Raw genomic sequence first — 22,456 nt, forward strand, 5'->3', positions numbered from 1 at the left:
CTTAACGTGTTAACCCATTGGCAAAAGTTTAGCACGCATCTTTCCCAGACCATACGTAAGTAAAACAGAATGTGATAAATAAATGAAAATGAGAAAAGGAACAGCATATTCATGCAGGTGGCAAGTGGCTGGCAAAGACAAAGGAACCAGACGGCAGCCAACTTTCTCAGACCACGTTCCAGGCCCAGCCTCTGCGCCTACGGGCTCTAGACCGTGGCCACCCCAAAACACCTCTACCCTCAGTTTCTTCACTTACAACACAAGAATGCCAGTGGCACTTTGTGGGGCTCGGTGTAGTGTCTGGTACCCAGGAAGAGCCCAAATGAGAGCTGTCAGTGTGTTACTGCCATTATTACATCATCTAACTGTTTTCCTTTCCCCTTGAGGACAAAGGCAGGATCAAAGGAGACAAGAACGGGTGGTGCTTTCCCAACAGAGGTGCACACATATCTACTCTTTCCCTAAAACGTGCCTGGGGCAGGTCGCACCTCACTCCTGCTCTTTGGGCTAAGACGTGGAGGCAGAGAGGATGCTCAGTAACGCAGAACAGAGCCCCACTTTCCAGGTCAGAGCAGACAGAGAGGCTCGGAGATCACATGCCACTTTCAACAGGCAAACATTGGTCACTAAGATGCAGGCCCCGGGGAGGTGGCAGGCTCGCTCCCTGCCCGTGGCTCCAGGAGGGCCTGGGGTGCTGGGGCTCCTGCCTACAGCTCTGGGCCCCTCATCTGTGGCTTTGTGGACAGCGCCAGCTGGGACTCAGGCCTGCTCTTGGCATTGCTGTGAACAATCCTTGCAACCTGGGACAAGTCGCTCAACCTGCCTGATTTCCAGAGAAAAGCTCGGGACCAGGTTACCTCCAGGGCCCTTTCCAGCGTTCTAAACTCCGCATACAGCCCAAACTACCAACTGGGCCTCACTCTTCAACTTACCTGTACATAGGAGGCCACGCAAAACCACAGGGGGCCCACAAGGAGACCAGGTGGCCCTAGCCATCTCACAGCCATCTTGTGTCACAACGCTGCTTTGCTTAGCTCCTTTGATTAAGCACTGCAGCTCGAGTCAACTTAAACTAGTAGCACAAAGAACAGCTACAGTTTCACTAATTCATGCTCTACTTCCGAACACTCACTTGTAAAATTTCAACTTAGACAACCAACTGCTTTACTCCTTAAAAAATCAAAAATGCAAAATCAGGCGAGGCACACCCTGCAAACAGTCGCCACAGGACAGCCTGCTTCCACCAGGAAACCCAGGCAGCCATGGCCTTAAAAATGTTGCAAAGAGCTGCCCTCAGGTGGCTTTCGGCTCTGAGAACCTCTGGGGACAACCTGGGCGTTCAGAGAATCGGAGTCCAGGAGCAGAGCGCGGCAGTGACGAGTTACGAGGAGAAAGCACCGGCAGCTGGAGGGGGCTGATCACGGGGACCAGCTTCTAGACAAAAGAGGACCTGAGTAAACGTAGGCTGCCTGCAGAGAAACCCCCAGCCCTCCCGGCTAAGCCCACCCGTCAGAGCGGCAGCTGCCCAGCTGCCCTCCTGCCCAGAGAGCAGCGGTGCGCACCCACCGGGCAGGGCTCGGAGAGGAGGCGACCCGGGCTCAGCACATGCCAGTCAACACGCCCCGTGCTCCCCACGCCTGTCCCCAGGGGACGGACACAAAAATGTAATAGGGAAAAGGAACATCGAGACAGATGGACAGGGTCTGAAAAAGAGAGCATGCCAACTGGGGAAACAGTCAGCAACTGCGCTGGCAGGAAGGTTCTACTTGAACTCCTAGGCACTCTGAGTCCATGTTTCTCTCTTCTAAAACAAGGCTCCGCTTAAGTAACTCCGTCAGAAAAGGGTGTTGTCTACGCTCTTTAGAAAACGGAAGTGAGCACGACAATTCTAATAAGCGACCAAGGTGCCAGCTGCTGGGAAACACGTTACCGGAGGTTCCCGTCCTTCCTCAGACACGAGGGCCCGGGGGACAGAGCAACTTGGTTTCCCGCACCCACGTGAACCTGCCCACAAGCTTCCCTTCACTTCAGGGGGTGCAGGCCCCTCACCGTTTCCCAGTCCCTCCTGGGTTTCTCCCAACGGTATTCTTTTTAACAATCTGTCTCTATTTTCTAATCACCCTCCTACTCACCTGCTGTTAGTTGTTCTACATTTTTGGTTCTAAATACCTGGACGCTTATGATATACAAAGACAAATCCGCATTTATTTAGGTGACTGGCACCACAATGACTGTAAAAGTTTCCACATGAGGTGGGCAATACATTGGCAGGCCGTTTCTCCCGTGAACAAGCTCGCAGGACACAATTCTACACTGTGACACCTGATGTGAAACTCACGTCCACACAAGGGTGGATCGTACACAGGCATGCGAGGTAAACCTGACGTGTTAAATGCAACCCGAGGACCCGGAGTCCCTGCCTTCATGTGGAAGAGATGGTAATTTGTTGAAGCTAAAAGTTTAAAAATCAAACTGAGATCAAGTCCCGAAACTCGGATTTTAAATGTATCAAGCACAGAGCTGCAGTGTGGGTGAGAGGAGCTATGATTAGCAGCCACGCATCTTTCTTAGTTCAAAGTAAGATTGTTTTTTAATTTTTATAAGGAAATTCGATGTTTTAATTTACAGTTATAACACCCTAGCGAGGGTCAGAAATTGTCAAGGTCCTTTTCATATATTTGTCAGGCAAAAATAAGTAAATAAACAAATAAATCAATCGCACTGAGCTATCTTAACCCTCTTCTTACCAGCTGCACACAAACTGTTCCTGGGGAGCCTGGCCTTGTATTCTTTTTTGACATGAAGAACCAGCTGCTTAGAGAGCGACTCAGTTTATGAAGTTTGTTTAAACCACATGCGGGAAGATTAAGAGTAATTTTCTTTTCTTTTCTTTAAATATATCTTTATTGATTCCAGAGAGAGGAAAGGAAAGGGAGAGAGAGAGAGATAGAAACATCAATGATGAGAGATTCATTGATCGAGCCCACAAACTGGGCATGTGCCCTGACCGGGAATCGAACCCTGATCGCCTGCATCCCAGGTTGATGCTCAACCGCTGAGCCATGCCCAGCCAGGCAAGAGTAATTTTCTATTCTTGAAGGACGTTCTACCCAGGAAAACAAACTCCTTCTAAGACAGACGCACCCTGAAGATTCCGCATCTCCTCTCCCATGGCCTATAAAATGCCAAGAACGCGTGAGCATGTGGCGAGGCTGGCAGCGTGCGCGAAGGCTCACTCCACCTCCTCCCCAGCGCGCCCAGACCGGGCACCTGCAGGAGGAGCTGGACCTTTTCTGGACTAACCGCCCTGTGACAGCGAGAAGTCACTGGTCTATGGAATGTGATCTTGATTATATACGTGTGTATAAATACCGAGCAAAGAGACACAATGATTAGAGACACAGTGAGCATTTCTGGGTGATGAGATCATAGGTGATTTTTTTTTTTAATTCTCCCTATTTTTTTTTACAAGTATGCCTGTCTGAAAGGAATGGCCTGTCTCAAATTGAGGCACTCGGAGATAACAATTCTGAGGAAAAGCTATGTGCAGAAACCTGTGTCCCACAAGGAAACCCTGGATGACAGAGACAGCTGTCACACTGAGCGCGTGGCAGCCACAGTGCGTGCTCCCTGCTGACAAAAGCGGCGCCCGGGTAAAAATCAATTTACGAAAAAGGAGATATGTGCCCGGGATGTTCAGCTTCGGAGTCACTTTAATTAATGGCTCCTGCTCACCTCAACAGGAAGGAACCAGGCAAAGTTATTAATAAGTGACCCCCTTGGGGCAGGGAGCAACAATGCTCACCGGAGGAACTGGTCCCCTAGCACAAGGGGCCACAGCAAGGGTGGAAACCAAAACAGCTGTGCGTGTGGAAGCCAGGCGTGTCCGAACTCACAGATACTGATGCCAAGCAGCTATCATCCCCACCCCCAATCCAAATCCACAAGTCCCAAAGCGGTTGGCAACAACAGGCTGAAGGCAGGCAGACCTGGTGTGAATTCCAACCCCGTCGCTTACTGCGTGTTCCTGGGCCTGTCACTGAACTCTGAGTCTCAATTTTTTTCACGTAAAAAATGATCAGATTCCCCTCAGGGTTACTGTGAAGATTAAGCAAAAATGTATGCAGGCACCCAACACAGTGTCTGGCAAAATCAGGCGCTCAGAGAAATCATTATTACCGGTCACTCGGGGAAAATGCATATAGAATCAGTTTGGAAGTCTTGATTTGAATTTTCCTGCTGTGTTAGCTTTTCTTTGGCTTTGGGGTGTGGGGGAACACGCTTTTCTGCAGAGAACATCGGCTAGGGTGTCTGGGCTGTCACAGGGCCTCCGTGGGCTTCCTGCCGGGCAGGGCTACGGTGACAGCTCTCCAAAGTGGACTGAAGGCCTGGGACCCCTCAGGACAACACAAACACTGACAGCCTGGCTGAGGTACATCACAGCTGCTTCGGAAATGGAAGGTTTCACAGAAGTCCAAAACCAAAAAGTCTCTTAAAAATAGGAAGTACGTTGTAACAAAAATCTAAATTGTGTATCTCCTGAAGTTGAGATTCAGGAACATGCTCACTGAATGTCCTGCCTCACCTCCATCCAACTCAAGTGGATCTTGTCCTCAGGGTGCAGTTTCTTGTCCTATTTCCCTAATTCTCTTAGTCATCCTGCTGGTCATTCATTCAGGCCTCAGTTGCTTAGAGCATAGTCCCAATACGCCAAGGTCATGGGTTCGATACCCAGTCAGGACACATACAAGAATCATCAATGAAAGCACCAATAAGTGGAATAACAAATCAATTTTTCTCTCTCTCTCTCCCTCTTTCAAATCAATAAAAAAATATTTAAAAAACATAAGTTAAAAAAACAACAAAAAGCCCTTGAGTCACTCATGACTAATACTTCCAGCTATTCTATATCCAGTCAACACAGATCCTGGGTTTTTCCTTCAAAACTCCTCAGATCTGTCTCCCTCCATTCCCACTGCTGAGCTCAGGACCTATCATATCACCCAAGTTGCTCTGAGATCTTGTCCCCAGCCTCCTGCTGACCCGGGTGGCTCCCTCCAGTCCCTTCCTGACGACCAGGACCAGAAATGTACCATATGTGCTGAAGGTCCACGCCTCTGTCCACCATGTGGGAAACCTTTGGGGAAAATTTTTTTTCCAAATGCCATCAGCCTAGCGGTCAGGGCCTTCACAGTGTGGCACCCCCAATCACTCTCCCTCACACCGGTCAGCTGGCTCCATGTCCTTCAATGTCTTCACTGTGTTCTCCCTCTCGCAGCTGAAGCTCCACCGCCAGGCTCATGTCTCCACTCAGCACAAGCACTCTTTACATGAATGAATACATTCAATTCTCAACACGTACTCACTTATCCCATTTTACAGGTGATGCAGTTGAGGCTTAGCTTCAACAGCTCGCCCACAACCACTCATCTAGTAAGTGGCATGGCCTGAACATGGTTCCTGCCAACAGCCACACTGCTTCCTGAAGGACAGGAGAGGCCTGAACTGCATAATCCAGCCCCAGTTCCTGTGGAAGAGCAGGGACAGTGTCACTGTTCCACTAGGAATGCTCATGCTGCCTGTGTCACTTTCCCAGACAAGGCTTGGAAAGGCAGGGACTGGACCTCACACTGTCTTAACATCCTACCAGATGAAGCAGCGCTGGCCAGGCTCCCACTTCTGATCCGAGCATGCCCTGCAAACTCCATCCCCACGTGATGTTTGCAACCCTATTTCAAAGCCTCTGGTTATTGCTTTCAAAGGCTGCTCAGCAGGGAATGAAGTGGCTTAGAAGGGATTTCGAAGGGACAGAGGGAGGAAGGGACAACTGAAATCCAGACCCGGTAACCACAGTCATAGTAATTCATTACCCACGTTGCATTTACAACGAGTCCACCTGCCCAGGTTCAGACCTGCTGAGGACATTCACCATCTCAACAAAGACCCACAATCCTGCCGTGTCGAAATGAAACTTCCCAGGGGCTGGAGCCCAGGACAGGGTTCTGGTCACCACTTCCCCTATCTCTGTGATGAGAAGCCTGCACTAGCTCCAAACTGCCCAGCAGGCCCGACGAGCAGGATTTCCTCGGGTGGGAGCAGGTTGTGTGGAGAGAACCTGCGGGTGATGATAGAAAGTTCCAGGTCAATTGCTGGGTCCACCATTCTGACGGAGAATCAGCTGGACATGTTCAGAGCCGCTGTTACTCTCACGTTTTACATCTGAGCTCAGCAGGCACTCGGGGGTCCCCTCTGATTTCTGCAAGGCTTTTGCCAAGCTTAAGCAACTGTAACACTAAATACACACACGGAGCTCAGAAGCCCAAGTTTGTGTCCTCCACAAGCCAACCACTTATCCTGGGGTGGTCTCCACACCACTCTCACGCCTGTCCGTTGGTCTTAACGTACAGAAATGTTACAAGGACAGCACAGGAACACAGTTTCCTTGAGCCGTTTGCCAGGCAGCAGCCAACACCATGCTCCATGGCTTCGATACTTTATTCTATTTCCACAGCAAGGACATGGGCCTCTAGAACCACAACACAACCACCAAAATCCGGAAAGTAACACAGATACCTCATTACCGCGTGACTCTGGGACCCCACTCAAGTTTTACTAGTAAGTTTTCAGCTCTAAAATAAAGAACTTGCTATCACTAAAAGTTCCTCTAACATTCTAAGTGCCTGTCCCTGCCAGAGTCCTACCAAATGCCCACCCACTAACTCCTGACAGTCAGCTCAGTATATGTAGTAAAAACCATTGAGTCTGAGCTAAAGTCCCACCTCTGCCTCATACCTATGACTAGTAGTGTGTTTTGGGGAAGTCACTTAGCCACTCAAAAGTCAGTCCTTGCATGGATACGCCTCTAAGAATCCTGCGAATCCCACCCATAGGAACCACCCCCACCTCATCCAAAAGCATCAGCTCAAACCAGTGCAGTGCAAGTCAGCGGAGAGGTAGGGTCCTGGTCACTGCTGGGTTTCTCACTGGCCTTAGGTATGGTCACACTGGGACAAATGTTCAAGAAGCAAGCCGGGGGCAGGTCACTTTCGGCTCCAGGTGCCTAAGGAAGTGGTTAGCAATGGGCACATGTGCCTTGGAACAGAGGTGGTAGATGGAACTGTATCGTTTTGTAGAACCCAAGTCAGCACCGGGACTTAGCCACTGAAAAGAATTATTAATCTTTGGGGTTTGGATGGGTTCCCACTGTTATCATGAAGTGGTCACAACAACTGTTCTTCAGTAGCCTGAAGGAAGAGCTTTGAAAAAGGCCTCCCTGGGAGCAGTTTGCTCACGTCTAAAGACGAGGCGCAGTGCTCTGAGCATCTGGCCGCAGGGCCGTGTAAGTCAGCTCCTCCCGCTGAGCTGGAGGTGTGCGGTCAGAGCCCTGTGTCCGCTGGGCGCTGCCAGCAGGAACGGTTACCTACTGTCCTGGTCGCCTACGGGAAAGTCCTCTCTCACTATCCACCGCCCTAAGTTGAATGCAAGAGGAGATCCAGTATATAAAAATGTTTTCCCATGTGCGAATAAGAGCTCATATGATTTTATTCAATCCAAAATTATTACAGAAAAAGAAAGAACGGCATCCTTTCCTAACAGAGGGGTCTTATCGCCAAAGGTACTGCTTGCTCAGTCACTCTAACTCAGTATGACATGCTATTAAATTAAGTCACTGCCAGCTTCAACATGCCAAATGAGTACAAGAAAGGAGGAGAGGACTTGACAGAGCTACAGTTATCTGCAACTACAGATATAAACACACGTTTACAACACGGTGACTTTGCAGGGGAGTCCGGCACTATTTTTCCAAGCCAGGCACCTGCCAGGGAAATCTTACCTTGGATTTAGGAATGAGGTAGATTTCCATAGCAATGCGAATTAAAATGCGATGCTACCATGAGGAGCTACCAGAAGCTCAACATACGCAGTGTCGTTTCGGATGCTGTTTTCACCCCTTCTAATATGCGGCAGAGAGAAATTCTGCGGATGGCATAATCGATCTAAAACATACTGTAATTCTGCCCTGCCAGTGTGACTCAGTGGTTGAGTGTCCACCGAGGAACCAAGAGGTCACCGGTTTGATTCTCAGTGAGGGCACACGCCTGGGTTGTGGGCTTGATCCCCAGTAGGGAGCGTGCAGGAGGCAGCCGATCCATGACGTTTCTCTCATCAGTGTTTCTGTCTCTCTATCCCTCTCCCTTCCTCTCTCTCTAAAAACCAATAAAAATACATTACAAAAATAAAATAAAGCATACTGTAATTCTGACAGCACTCGGTGACAGCATGTAAACAGAAGTCATGAGCACTTCAGCGCTTTTCCAGCAACAGAGCCCCAGGAGGCTGGAGGGGCTGCGGAAAGTCTCCCCTTTCTCCCCCACAGCAATGCCACGTCCCGTCTGGCCGTGGAGAGAAAAGAAGTCTCTCCACCATGGTGGTTCTTGCCAGGGTGCCTCCCTCCTGCTGGATACTATACTGCTCAGCAGGGCAGTGAGAAGCTCATGCTGAGGCAACAAGGCCTTTGTCCAACCAAAGCAGGGCTTTGGGGGAGCATGAAAGATACATCAGAACAAAAAGACACATAACAAAGGGGCCACTGCTCTGCGGTGATGGGAACACCGCCTTCAGACTGAGGATCAGTGACTGCTAACAGCATTTTATTTCTATGTTTACAATATATAACGCTCAGTACAAATGTTCCCAGGGCCACGTGTGCCTGGTGGAGACTGAGCCTGGCCAAGAGCTGTCCCTCTACCCGAGAGCACCCTTCCCTCGGCGCAGCTCCCGGGGGCCGACGAGAGCCGCGGGAGAGAGCAGAGCAAAGCAAACTCGGCATCTATTTAAGGAAGAGCTTTCTAACAATCTGTTCTCCAAAAATGGAACTGGCTGACTTAGGAGGAGAAGTGTTGCAGCAGAGCTGGGTGGCCATCTGTCAGGGGCAGGCAGTGGGCCCAGCGCCCCGCACCCAGCACCCAGCACCCAGCACAGGGAGGGGCTGGGGGAGCCGGTCTCCTCTGCTCTGAGAGCTAGCAGTACAGGAGCTCACCGAACTGGTCACAGCTCATGAAAAAACGAAACACTGGGAAAAAGACATGGTTAACAGTCTCCATCTGAGGCTTGTCTTCTCTCCTCCTAAGAATCAAAGGGGAACATGAGAAGGTGTTCAAGGGAGTTTCTCGGTAACTCAGAGGGCCGGCTTTGCCTTATTTTACTTCCCAGTGCTTCAGTCCATTCTGGGCATTTCATTCTGCACTAAAATCTTGAGAATATATTTTTAACAAGTGGATACGAAAGAAGACAAAACAAGTGACCAGTGTTTAGTACTCCAAAAAACTTAAAAAAGGCATTTTGGTGGGTGAAAAGCTGAAACTGGAAAACATAAATAAAATTAAGTTCAGGCACTCTTAGAGTATTATCTAGTCATGCTACCTACATTTTTTTACCACAGTTAATTAAGAGTTATAAGCATAGGACAACAATGTTTCTTTCCAATGCCTTGCTTGGAAAATGAAGATAAAGGGATGTCAGTTTAGTGGAAAAAGAATCAGACTGTTCATGAGAAATGGAATTTCTACATCAGGCTCAGAATCTCTGACAGCTGGCGAGCTGGCGAGATGCATGCACAGGCCGGTGTGACTTCACTGCTCTCTCCAGGTCATGGGCATAACCTAATCCATCACACAAAAGCACTGCCCAATAACGAAGGCTTTACATGGTTTTGAAGAGTTAGACTCTTCAAGATTGCATAAAATAAAGACAAACATTTTGCAACACCCACTATATTCAGTGCATAATGTTCAGTTTTCCCACCTGTCACCCTTTCCCCTAAATTAAAAAAAAAATCCCCTTGTTGGAGATAAAAAGGAAAAACTGAAGTAAACAACATGGGTTGTAATAGTGACTTATTTCAAAGCAAACTCTGAAGTGATGACCAGTAGCCTCAAACACAACCACACGATGTTCACACAAGGAGGCAACAGTAACGTCTTTAAATGGCAGGTCAGCTGAGTTATTCTTCAGAAAGGCCCTCAAAGTTATTTTCTCACAAAATCTGAAGCAGTAACTACTGCAAGCAAGTCTGATATGCACACGAAACACCAAGGCAAGGTTGGCCACCATAAACTTCAGGTGACTCAAGGTGGTCTCCCCCATCTCCCTGAACTGGAGAAGAGAAAGGGTGTGGGAAGAGAGCTGGCCAACGCCACCAGAGCTGAGCTCCAAGCCGTCCCCACCTGGCGACCCCCAGATGGCCTCGGATATCACACCGGGGCTCGCCCAGCTGCCCACGTAGCTACCACTGTCGGGACTGGTGTGACATCCACCCGTGCCAAGGTGCTCCTCACTACCTCCTCTGTGTAGGGGCCGAGTGGATAGGGTTTGGTAAAAGGTCGGAGGGAACCACTCAGGCAGGGCTGGTGATGTCTCTGGAGCTGGAGGCGGCACCCCAGTCCCTCTCGCAGGCTGAGCCAGGACAGAGTGGAAGGGGCCGCGTCAGCTCACATCAGACTCCACGCTCTAACCTCCAGGAAACAACAAACATCCTACCTCTCCATCGTGGGCTCTTTAATTTTCAGAGATTGGAAAAAAAAAAAAAAAGGCAACTAGAATGATGTCAATATTTAAAACAGACTCTTATTTTTTTAAAACAAACTGAAAACGTGAACGCTCCCCACGAGCACCCGGGGCCGCCTCGCTCTCCACGCGGGGAGCGGCCCGCGTGTGGCCCGGGGCCTGTGCCGCGAACACTCACCCAGCGTGTCCTTCAGGTTCCGGACCAGGGAGCCCTTCTTCAGGCTGTTCTTCCTCTCCACGTAGTTGGACGGCACGTAGCCCGTCCTGTTGGCGGCGTTGCGCACCCGCCACCACGTCTTGGAGTCGTCCAGCAGCCACAGACGCTCGTTTTTCTTGATGTCCAGCTCCTGGTCCTGCTGGGCCGTGTAGTCCCACTTGGCTATCACGATGACTTCCTCTGTCATCTTTCATGGAGTCCTCCTGCCGGCAAAACACCCGGAGACGAGAGGCTTTAGAGAACCAACCGGACGCTTCGCCCTCTGCATCAACTTGAGCCGCTACACAACTGACAGCTTTTGCTACCACTTGGCAACCGGAGCCCTCCTGGGTCTTGAAACACTCAACCCTAAGGTGACCTTCCGTCCGTAAGCACCAGTGTTCTGTTTAGAACCGGCGCCCTTATAAGACAGATCTTCACTTTGTACACTGGGCCTTCTACACGCTCTGCCAAAGCCAAAAGCAAGCTCCCCCAAATTCCAAGCAACGGGACCGTAATGAAACGCGGTCACCCGATGAAGCAACACCGGCTCCTTACAGCTCATGTTTACATCCACTTTCTGAGCATATGCTAAATTTTATGAACAGAATAAAAAACACGCATCCGAACTCTTCCTATAAATGAAAATGAAAGGTAGTACTAATGCAACGTGGTGCCTGCACTGGATCCTGAAACAGAAAATGAGGGAAACGCTGGTGAAACCCAAGCCAAGCCTAGTGCGCGGCGATATGCCATGTCAATCTCTTCGTTTTGACAAGTGTGCCTGGTTACAGAAGATGTCAGTACTGGGGGAAACTGGGGGAAGGGCACAGGCATACAGGAATGCCTCCTCCTACCTTTGCATAAAACACAAAATTATTCCTGAAGCCTGCACTGGGTGTTTGTAGCAGCACTGTTCATAATTGCCAAAATTTGGAAGCAACCAAGGTGCCCTTCAGTAGGTGAATGCAGAAACAAACTGTGGTCCATCCAGATAATGGAATATTACTCAGTGATAAAAAGAAATGAGCGACCAAGCCACGGAAACACACGGAGAGAGCTTCATTGCGTAAAACTAGGCGAAAGAACCAATCTGAAAAAACCAATCTGATTCTCGCAGGCTCTCTTTTACCGAACTTCAGTCAGGCTCCTCTGAAGCCTTTCTAAACCAGCCTCAGCTTCTGTACTTCCATATCCGTCCTGCGTTGCTCAATTTTAACAAGAATCACGCTACGCTGCTTCAGCCGGAAGCCTCCACTCTCACCCGGTGCAGTCTGACCGCCTGGCCGGCCTTCGGGAAGGGCCCTGGCAGGTCAGTTTAGACAGAATGCCCCCTTTAATGTCTCCTCCTGGGAGCCGTCTGTTTCCCTCCCCCCAACAGGCTCCTGGGCTGCAGACTCCCCACTTCTCCTTCCTGCGTTTGGAGTTGAACCCAGTCTCTCTCCCCTACTGCCAAAGTCCCATGTAGCAGCCCATGAATAGCCTGCCCTACGGTGCTTCATAAGTGCCAAGACTAACTTTTTCTTTAACTATTCCAACTATAGGCATTCTGTGGTTTCCAGGGGCATGGGGGGGGGGGGGGCATTAACTGGCAGAGCCCAGAGACCTTAGGTCAGTGAGTGACTCTGCGTGGTACTTTATAGTGGGCACAGGTCATCATACATTTGTCAAGACCCATAAAGGACACAATACCAAGAGTGAGCTGTAATATACACTTATTCCAAAATAAAAAGTGTATTAACATCAACAAATAAATACAGCATACCCTATCCAGTGCAGGCAATTCTGGAAGCAGTGGGTAGCAAAGTGTACCTGAATGACCCAGGTCAGTGTAACTGCCAACTGTTGCAGTGGCTCCACACTTCTCAGGTAGAATATGGGCCAGTATTTTTCAGCAAGAAAATTCAATATTCAGTCCTTCAACTAACTGACTAGACGTTTCCTCAAAACTAGGAAGAAAGAAACAGTGGAAAGACCACTAACTAAAACCTCCTTCCTCTCTGACAAAAAGGAGTTCCCATTATTTTATAGGGAGGCAACCTAAGCACTTGGATGCCATGGAGGCGTGAATACCATATGTTTAAAAAAATGACACTTTCTACTAGATGCTGAAAAAGTTTATAAGTAATGCGTGTACTCTTTCATAAGTTAAATTCAAGATTTAGAGATAATAAACCTTTTGGGAAGGAGGCAATGTTTAATAAAGCTTGTGTATAATGTATACAACCAACAGGAGAGTTTACACACAGCTCATCAAATCCATACCGCAGGTCTCTCTACCCTGACTGGGCTTCCTGTCAGGTTAGATTCTGAAAGTCATAAAGGCAGGTTTTCTTTTTGTTGTTGTTGTTTTTAAATAATAATGAGAGCAGTAATAGGAATGAGACTCAGAAAACATCCCATTTGAATCCTGGGTTTGTTTCTTTTTTAAAAAAAATATTTTTTTATTGATTCCAGAAAGAGAGGAAGGGAGAGGGAGAGAGAGAGAAACATCAATGATGAGAGAGTCATTGATCGGCTGCCTCCTGCACGTCCCCTGCTGGGGACCGAGCCCACAACCCCGGCATGTGCCCTGACCGGGAATCAAACCATGATCTCCTGGATCATAGGTCAATACTCAACTGCTCAGCCACGCCGGCCAGGCCTGGGTTTGTTTCTTAATTCTACAATTTTCAGGAGAGTTTTTTATAAGAACAGCACATCACTTAAGACCAATCAAAGCAATATATTGATTTTCTGCATGGCTGCGGGTAAGGAGCTGGCCGGCGTGGCCTATCTCAATGCACACGAACATCACACGGGAGCAGAACACCACCTGTGCCTGGGCTCCCCCAGATCAGCTAGCAGCATCTCCAGGAGTGAGGCCTGCACATCAGACTCTACAGCTCGTGATCCTGATGGCCCAAGAAGGGAAAAACCAAGTCAGAGGGCATTGAGATCTGTGGACAGGAATGAACACTCCAGTGTTCAGCTCAGGAAAGTAAATGCTGAGTGTATGCCAGGTGCCTGACACACATGAGCTCATCAACTCCCTGTTTCAGGGAGGGTTGTTACCTTTAGGAGGCTGAGGGTCACAGAGAGTTAAGTGACTTGAGCCCAGGTCTGTGACTCCCATCTGTGCTCATGTGCTCACTACAGGGGTGGGGATGGGGGTTAGGGGGTTGGTGGGGTTTGATGTGTGGCCTGTGATTTGATAGACTTATTCCAACCCAGGAAATCAATGATTCTAGAACAGGTGAAAATAAAACATTCCTAGGAAAGGCTGGCTGCTCCTTAGCCATAGCAATGGGTTTAAACCTATTCCAACTGATGTATGACAGCTTCCCATCAAAATAAAAGCTGCCGGGGCCAGCCAATCAACAACCACTTCACTCCAGTGAAGCTGGCCAATCAATAAGTGCTTCACCCCAGTACTACAGAAGGCTACCAATCAACAGCTATCGCACCCCATAAAGTCCAGGAGCAACAACGGTCTCACTCCAGCATTTCAGACGGTCAGCCAATCACAGCAACTCCACTGGAGTAAGCACCATACACGCGGAAGGTCAACCAATCTATGAACACTCCGCTTCCGAAACTCAACTAACGCCTGATCCTGTATTTCCCCAAAACGGTCATCGAAGGAGCACTTTGCACAGGAGACTGACCGGAAGCGCACACCCCTGAGCCAACCAGCAGCATGGCCAGTGTCCGCGGGAACAGAGCTGTGGCCAAGGACAGCTGCCCCCAGGCTCCTGCTGCAGAGCCCAGGCCGCTGCCCTCAGGGACCCTGGAAACGTGGGGAAGAAGAGCGCCCACGTGGGAAGGGAGCAAATGCAGGGCGATGGACAGAGGGGATGCTGAGAGCTGCTGGTAAATGGCAGGGAGCTGGGACAAAGGATGGTTTTTGGGGAAGGGCGCAAGGAAAAGGAAACCGATTTCAGTCTTAATGAAGGAACAGTCACGGAGGGGACTCCAGGCCAAAGAGGTGTAAGCAAGAAACAGGGGTGGGAACAAGTCACTCACTAAGCAGAAGAATTAAGAATGCAGGACTCCAGGGAGTCACTTAAAAGTAAATCGTAAACGGTGTATTTCTGGATGTTTTCCTCTTTAAAGCCATTTCAATGTGAAGCAAAGCACCCTCCCTTCGCCCACTCCAGCCCCGTGTTCCTGCCCACAGGGCTGGAAAGGCAGCTGGAGGCCACTCTGGAGGGAGCTGTGTGTCGCAAGAGTGCAGATTCCACCCGAGACCCTGGGAACTGTTTCTAGGACCCTACTTCCTTTCTACAAACGATCCTGTTAACTGCATCTTGCTGGGTTATGGCTGGGTTACATACTCCTCATAATATCCTGTGTTCCTACCACATCCAAAATTGGTCACAGATGTGTCCACAGCGGTCTCGGTCTTGGTCTCGGGGATCACGCTGAAACCACTTGGTCATTGTGGCAAATAGAGGACATGAGTCAAGAACCTGGGATTCTAAGGTCCACTGGACCACCTGTGTGTTCACCCCGGCCTCCAGCCTGCCCTGTAGGACGTGACTAACAACCACTGCCTCGCCTCCCAGGTGCTCAGGAGACGTGTGTGCTGTAGTGTTTAAGAGGGCGGGGGTCAGTGTCACCCAGACACACCAGAGTCCTGCTACGTGGCCTCGGCCCAGCTGCCTCCTCCACAACAGGGGTGACAGCACCTCACTAGGAGCTGTGAAGAGGCCCTGCACGCGCGGCCCAGCACAGACGGACACAGGACGGGAACCGGGCACTCCCGAAGCCCTCGCACACTGCAGCACACGTTATAATGTAAGCGGGCTGTATTCCTGCGACTCCTTCCTCCCCCGGTCAGGACTCACTAAGCACCTACTGCGCAGCAGGCAGGCAGTCCTCCAAGGCAACAGGGCCCCTGGTGCGCAGGATGGACCAGGTGTGCGCCCCCCGTGACTCAAGCCCTGGGCGAAGGAGCAGCTCCTCGGAGACACTGGGTCTGTGGCAAGTCGCTACAGCAGCCACAGGAAACCAAGGAGTGAGGAATTATGCCAAGGCCAGTCCAGAAAGGGACTATGTCCTATGCTTCCCCCATTTATTACAAGGGTTTCCCCTTTTGCTGTTTATCTGCAAATATTTAAAAACAGTGCATTTGCATGAGGAGACCTCACAGAAGCAGTTTCAGAAGCAGCTAAACTACCTTATAAATTCTTTATCAGAGACTTGCCAGGTGCCAGTGAGTGTGACAGGAGCTGGCAGGACTCTGTGGTGTCCTGTGGGGGAACAGAAAGGCCAGGTGGTGGCTTGTCACAAGCAGTGTCTCTCATCACAGCGGATACTTCAACTGCAAGTGGGACACAATACGGAATCCAGTGGCTGCTCCAACGCTGAGGAAGTTCATTATGTTGTGACAGGAGTCAAGGTCCCACGGCCTCCCGAGGCCCACAGGCACATCGCAACGTAAGAGAAAATGACTTAGCACTGGCTCAACACATGTCTTCTCCACAGGGAGGGTGAGGTGCCAGCAACAGTGGTCAGGCAAGTGCCCGAGGGGCACATGGCTAGGATGGGAGACCAATATTCACCCGGTACCCATGTGACAACTGTCTCACATGTGTCAGTCCATCACCTGTTTACAGCAAACCTCTGAAACAGAACTTACCCACAGGTACACTTAGCAAATGAGGAAACTGGGGCAGAGAGATTAAATAACTCGTCCACACACACCGCTAGAAAGGGCCTGAGCTGGGATCCAAACTCCAGAACTGTCATCACAAAGCCCGGCCTCACCTGTCACCCTCCACTACCTGGTAGCGTTCCGTGGGAGCAGAATTTCATAGCATAGCTAAAAAAGGAATCCCAGGGGTGAGGCAGAGGCTGAGAAAAACTGAGCTTCAATTTCATCTCGACAGGCTGGTAAGTGAAAATACTAGGGAGAAACAGCAGCAGCAGCTCCCAATTCTCCAGGTGGGATCTGGGACGGGGTTTGTTTTAAATATTTCCTTTGGGGGGGGTAAGGGAAGGACAGACTGATTCCAAAACACAGGCAGTGTGGGAGCGGGCCTGTCCGTGCTCCTGCCATCCTTGCAGGCTGCCACCTCGCCTCCCTGCAGCCTCGCCTGCTAAGGTGGCTGAATGGGACAGGGTTGAACGGCTAAGACCCCTCGGTCTTTGCTCCGTATGTTATTCTGCAGAGTCTTTTTATGATTTGTTCTCTAATTTTACTGGATAGCAGTCAAAGCCCGTGGCCTGTGAAGCCTCTGGGTATCTGAGTTTGTGGAGGTTCCCTTTGCGGCCACCGACGTGACACATTTCTATAAACGCTCCTCTCCAGTTGCAGGCCAAGGTCTGAGACCAGGGTTTGAGACCCGTGTCAGCACCTAGGTGGTGACCACCGGGGAGGCTGTCTGACTTCTCTGACCACCACGTCTGTGTTTGTAAATGGGGTCAGGGCTTCTGTGAGGATGAAATGCAACAATGGACAGATCGAGGAGCCAATACCTGGTCCATGCGGGATAAACGCAGAGCATTCCTGCTCTTCTGCCTCATGTAAGACGCACTGGACTGGGATGAAGCTTTCACAGGGATTCAGGAGCTCTGCATTAGTGTATGTAGTGCCAGTTAAACGGAGAGAAAAATGTAAAATCACAGGGAGCCAGTGCTCTAAGGCAGGGCCACAGAACTGGGGTGCCATGAGCTGGGAATCCTACGTAAGGAAGGTTTGCAAAGAGACGCCAGTGGTTCTTGGGTACCTCCCAGCTCCCGTGGCAGTGAATGCTAATGACACCAGCTTTTCATGTGTCCACAGTACTTACTGGAATACTTTTTAAAGACAAGGAGGTGTAGGCAAGTTATTTTCAAAACAGAAATTTAAAGTATCCCCTCCCCCAGCCCTGGAGCTCTGGAGCCCGAGCTCCCCCACTGTTGGCTGCTCCCCACTGCTGGCTGCCCAGCTCCTGTGGCCAGGTCTCTGTTTCCAGGCTGCTGGATCCACTGCCCACCAGACACCCCAGTGCCTCAGAGTAGCATTTACCACTTCTTTTCTTTAATTTTCACCCAGGGACATGTTGTTACTGATTTGAGAGAGAGAGGAAGGGGGGGAGAGAGAGAGAGAGAGAGAGAGAGAGAGAGAGAGGGAGAGAGAAACATTGATAGGAGAGAGAAACATGGATCAGTTGCCTCCCATACATGTCTCAACTGGGAATTAAACCTGCAACCTTTTTGGCGTATAGAATGACGCTCCAACCTACTGAACCACCTGGCCAGGGCTATTTACCACTTTTTAAAGAGTGATTACAGGAAGTATTTTACACTTAAAATTGGTTAGAATGGAAAATTTTAAGTCGACATTCAGTGGCATTAAGTACATTTACACCGTGGAAACCATCACCACCATCCATTTCCAGAAAATTTTCATCTTCCAACTGGAACTCTGTACCCATTCACACTAACTCCCCATTCCCTTCCCCCTGGCAACCACCATCCCACTTTCTGTCTCTGTAAATGTGACTATTCTAGGGACCTCACGTAATTGGAATCACCCAGCATTTGTCCTGCTGTGACTGGCTTACTTCGCTGAGCATAATGTTCTCAAGGTTCTTCCACGCTTCCTTTTCAAAAACATCCCACTGTGTGTATGGCCCCCGTTTTGTGCATCCACTTTACCCATCCATGGACACCTGGTTGCTTCACCCTTTGGCTACTGTGAATAGTGCTGTTATGAACATGGTGTGCAAATAGCTCTTCAGGACCCTGCTTTCAGTTTTTTGGGGTATATACCCAGAAGTGGAGTTGCTGGAGCACATGACAGTTCTATTTATAATTTTTTGAGGAACTACCAAACTATTTTCCATAACAACTGCACATTTTCCGTTCCCACAAGCAAGGCACAGGGATCCAATTTCCCCACAGCCTCACCAGTGTATTATTTTGTTGTTGTTTCTTTGACAGCAGCCACCCCCCTGGGTGTGAGGTCCATATAATTTCTTAAATGAACCTTCTTTCCACTCGACCTTGAACAGGATTTGTTAGCAGGTGGCAATTCTCAAGTATAAAATTTTATACTTTATAATAAATCTAAGGTTTTCTGCTCTACTCCCTTTGCAATCCTTTAGTTTTTAAGTGGATACCTATTATTTCCTTCATCCTTACTGCCCAAATCAAGCACCCACTCCTAATTAAAACACATTAAGAAAAAGACCTTAAAATGTGAGTTTATCAACCAGTTCCCAAGAGTTAAACACCAAGCAACTCACTTTACTCAGTGGTACTAAGTCCCAGACCCAACCAGTGGTCCGAAGACTAGACTACAGGTCAGTGCAACTCACTTTACTCAGCGGTACTAAGTGCCTGGACACAACCAGTGTTCCGAAGACTAGACTACAGGTCAATGCAACTCACTTTACTCAGTGGTACTAAGTGCCTGGACACAACCAGCATCCCAAAGACGAGACAACAGGTCAGTACAACTCATGCATGCCTAGGGCATGTTACAGAGAAATAAAGCTGGGAACTCTGTTGCTTCAGTTAAAATCTGGGAAGTGCTATTTTTTACACTTCATTTACCACGTAAGCCATGGGAGTATCCACATTGCTAACCATCCTCAGTTTCCTCACGGGCGCCTTAGACATCCATCACATTGGGAAGGAGGCTGTGGCAGGTAAGGGATGCCTGAGGGCCATCATTTTGGAGAATTACTATCAGCTCAATAAGCCAATTTTATTACATAGTATTAATGGTAAAATAAATAAAATTCAAATAACTACACTGGAGTTGGAATCGATACTGTCTTAGGCCAATCTGAAACACTACAATAATGAATTGACGAGACAAGTACCAGCAATGGAAAGACATCTCCAAAAGTCAAATTCGTAGAAACAGAGTAGAGAGTGGTCGCCAGGGGCTGTCGGGGTGGGGGAAATAGGGAGTGGCTGGTAGAGGGATCAGTTTAGCTCTAAGACCTGAGGATCCCAGGTAAAATATGGTGACTATACAGTTGATAACACCATATTCTACAACTGAAATTAGCTAAGAGTAGACTTACATGCTCTCACCAAGAAAAGAGATAAATAAGTGAGGTGATGGATGTGTTCATTAACTAGAGGGGAAATCCTTTCACGATGTACACATTTATCAATCACCACCATGTACCCTTCAAACACCTTACAATCTTAGCTATCAAGTCTACCTCCATCAAGCTGAACTTAAGAAAAAGGAAAGGAAAAATACCCATCTATGAAATGAACAGTATCTCTTTGGTGAAATGTGACCCCCCTTTAAAACGCCGGGAGAGTGAAGAATTTTCCGATAATGCATCCCTACTGCTCACAAAGCAGCCAGCCAGCCAGCGGCCACTATTTCTAACAGTTTATTAAGCATATTTGTTTCCACAACCAGAAAAGTAGTTATAACTTTTATAACTCAAACATCTATTTCATAAACATACAAAAATATAAATGCCACGAGCTTCCTCAATTCTTACTGATGAATTCAGCTACACTGATCAAACCTGACCTTTGTCCTTACCACCGATTATTCAGATTCTCTACCTAATTCTGAAACATACAAGGTTGAAATGAGAAGCACAGTGACCAGAAAGCACATCCTGCACTGTCTGGGTCTCACAATTTTCAAATATGATTGGACTACCAAGGTCATTTTAGTTATTCAGGTCTATATGACTTATGTGCACATTCCAAGGATCTATGTTTTAGATTTTCCTAGTTGGAAATGGAACCTACAGAAAGCTCTCTGCACCTTGGCCTGGGGATGAGAATCCTCGCCCGTCCTGTTCAGCCAGGAGCCTGGCCCAGGGCAGGCAAGGACCGAGCACACAGGAGGGCACAGGGCTGCTCTGGGTTTAATCTCTACACAGGCACCTCTACAAAGGTTTTTGGAAAAATAAATGCTAATGTTGATTCCAAGTTAACAATTCTTTTAAGAAAACACAATGAGGAAATAAAGATTTCAAGCCCTAGCCAGTTTGGCTCAGTGGTTAGAATGTCGGCCCCCAGACTGAAGGGTCCCGGGTTCAATTTCGGCCAAGAACATGTACCTCAGTTGCAGGCCGGCCCTGGTCAGGGCATGTGCAGGAGGCAACCAATCGATGCCCCCCCCCCCCTTCCCCTTTCACTCTCCTGAAAAGCAATGGGAAAAATATCCTCAGGTGAGAATTAAAAAAGGATTTCTAGCATATGTACTGTTTTTAATAATAAATTTTATTTCTTAGAACTGTTTTAGTTCCCCTATTATTAACATCTTACATCATCAGTATGGTACCTGTTTCAATTAATGAGCTAGCAGTGACACATTACTAACCAGAGTCCATATTTTGCCCAGATGTCCTTAGCTTTTCACCTAATGCCCCCCAACCCGGTTTTAATCCCAGATCCCATGCAGGACACTGCAGGACATTAGTGACCTTGTCTCTATGGCTCCTCTTGGCTGTGACAGTTTCTCATACGTTCCTAGTTTCAATGACCTTTGCAGTTTCGAGGACTACTATCAGGTACTCTGTAGATGGCTCTGTAGTTGGGATCTGTCTGATGATTCCCCTTCTAAAACTGAGGTTCTGGGTTCAGGGGGAGGAGAGCATAGAGACAAAGTGCCACTGTCACCAAATCCCAGCAAGGGCACAGACTGGGAGCATGACATCACTGTGCATCCCCCAATCGCCAGGCCGAGGGGGTGTCTGCTGGGTTTCCCACCGCGAAGTCATTCTTTCTCTCTGTTCCCACAATGCTGTGTGTGTGGGGGGGTCCCCAAGCGCAGCGCGCACTTAAGGGAGGGAGTTGTGCTCCACCTCCTCGAGGGAGACCACCTGCAGAAATGTTCCAGAATTCTGCACAGATTTCTCTGTCCTCCACTTTTAAATGTATTCAATCACTTCTTTATATCAGTATGAACTTAAAGATATTCATTTTATACTTTGGGCTACAGCCCAACACTTATTTATCCTGTTGCTCAAATTGTTCTAACAATGGCTATTGAGTCCTGTGCCCCTTTGACTTACCACCATCACTGTCAGTGTGTATGAGTGTGTGTGTCTGAGTGTATGTGAGTGTGTGAGGGTGCGAGTGTGAATGTGTGTATGTGTGAGTGTATGTGTCTGAGTGTGAGTATATGTGAGTGTGAGTATGTGAGAATGTCTCTGTGTATGTTGGAGTGTGTCTGAGTGTGAGTATATGTGAGTGTATGTGAGAGCGTGTGTGTGTATGTTGGAGTGTGAGTGTGTGTGTGTATTTCAAGCACATTCTTATCTCTGGCACCACAAGATTCTCCAGGCTCACCTTGTACCTCTTCTGCCCAGTCTCAGAATCAATATGCTGATTTCACAGTAACCGGCAGTGTCTACGCCCCACTTCAGGCACATTTTACACTTGAGGGTTCCGTCTACTCTAGTCCAGCGCCTGGGTCCCGGTGCTGTGAGAGAAAGAGGCTCTTCTGTGAGCACGGTGGTACTGGATTTCGACAGCCTTCCCTCCTGCCAAGCAGTGCCCTTAAGTAATACCCTGCACTAGTTACCTAACGTACTCCCCCAGTGTCCGCCCTGCTGACATCCCATCCCCTCCACAGCCACGGCCACCTTCTCCCGCCACCCACTTCTCTCTCAGCCTATTCCTCAAGGCTCGGTCCCATCCCCACCTCCTACTAACCTGTGCCAGACCCCCTGACCCCACCTGCAGTCTTTGCTGTATGCACTTCATGTGACTCCAAGCCTGACTACTTTTACC

At 48.9% G+C, this 22,456-nt stretch overlaps 1 protein-coding gene across 4 annotated transcripts in view; it reads right to left on the minus strand.

Annotated features, from left to right (window-relative positions):
- Positions 1 to 22,456, minus strand: part of NCK2 (NCK adaptor protein 2) — a 131,061-nt gene that overhangs the window by 30,808 nt on the left and 77,797 nt on the right. For all 4 annotated transcript variants that reach the window (XM_081157217.1, XM_081157214.1, XM_081157216.1 and 1 more), the window contains exon 3: positions 10,745 to 10,986. In XM_081157217.1, the coding sequence (XP_081013343.1) occupies positions 10,745 to 10,970 (226 nt within the window). In that variant the 5' untranslated portion in view covers positions 10,971 to 10,986. The remainder of the gene's footprint in view (positions 1 to 10,744; positions 10,987 to 22,456) is intronic.

The sequence above is a fragment of the Miniopterus schreibersii genome, assembly GCF_964146895.1.
Source record: "Miniopterus schreibersii genome assembly, chromosome: 13".
Lineage (NCBI taxonomy): Eukaryota > Metazoa > Chordata > Mammalia > Chiroptera > Miniopteridae > Miniopterus > Miniopterus schreibersii.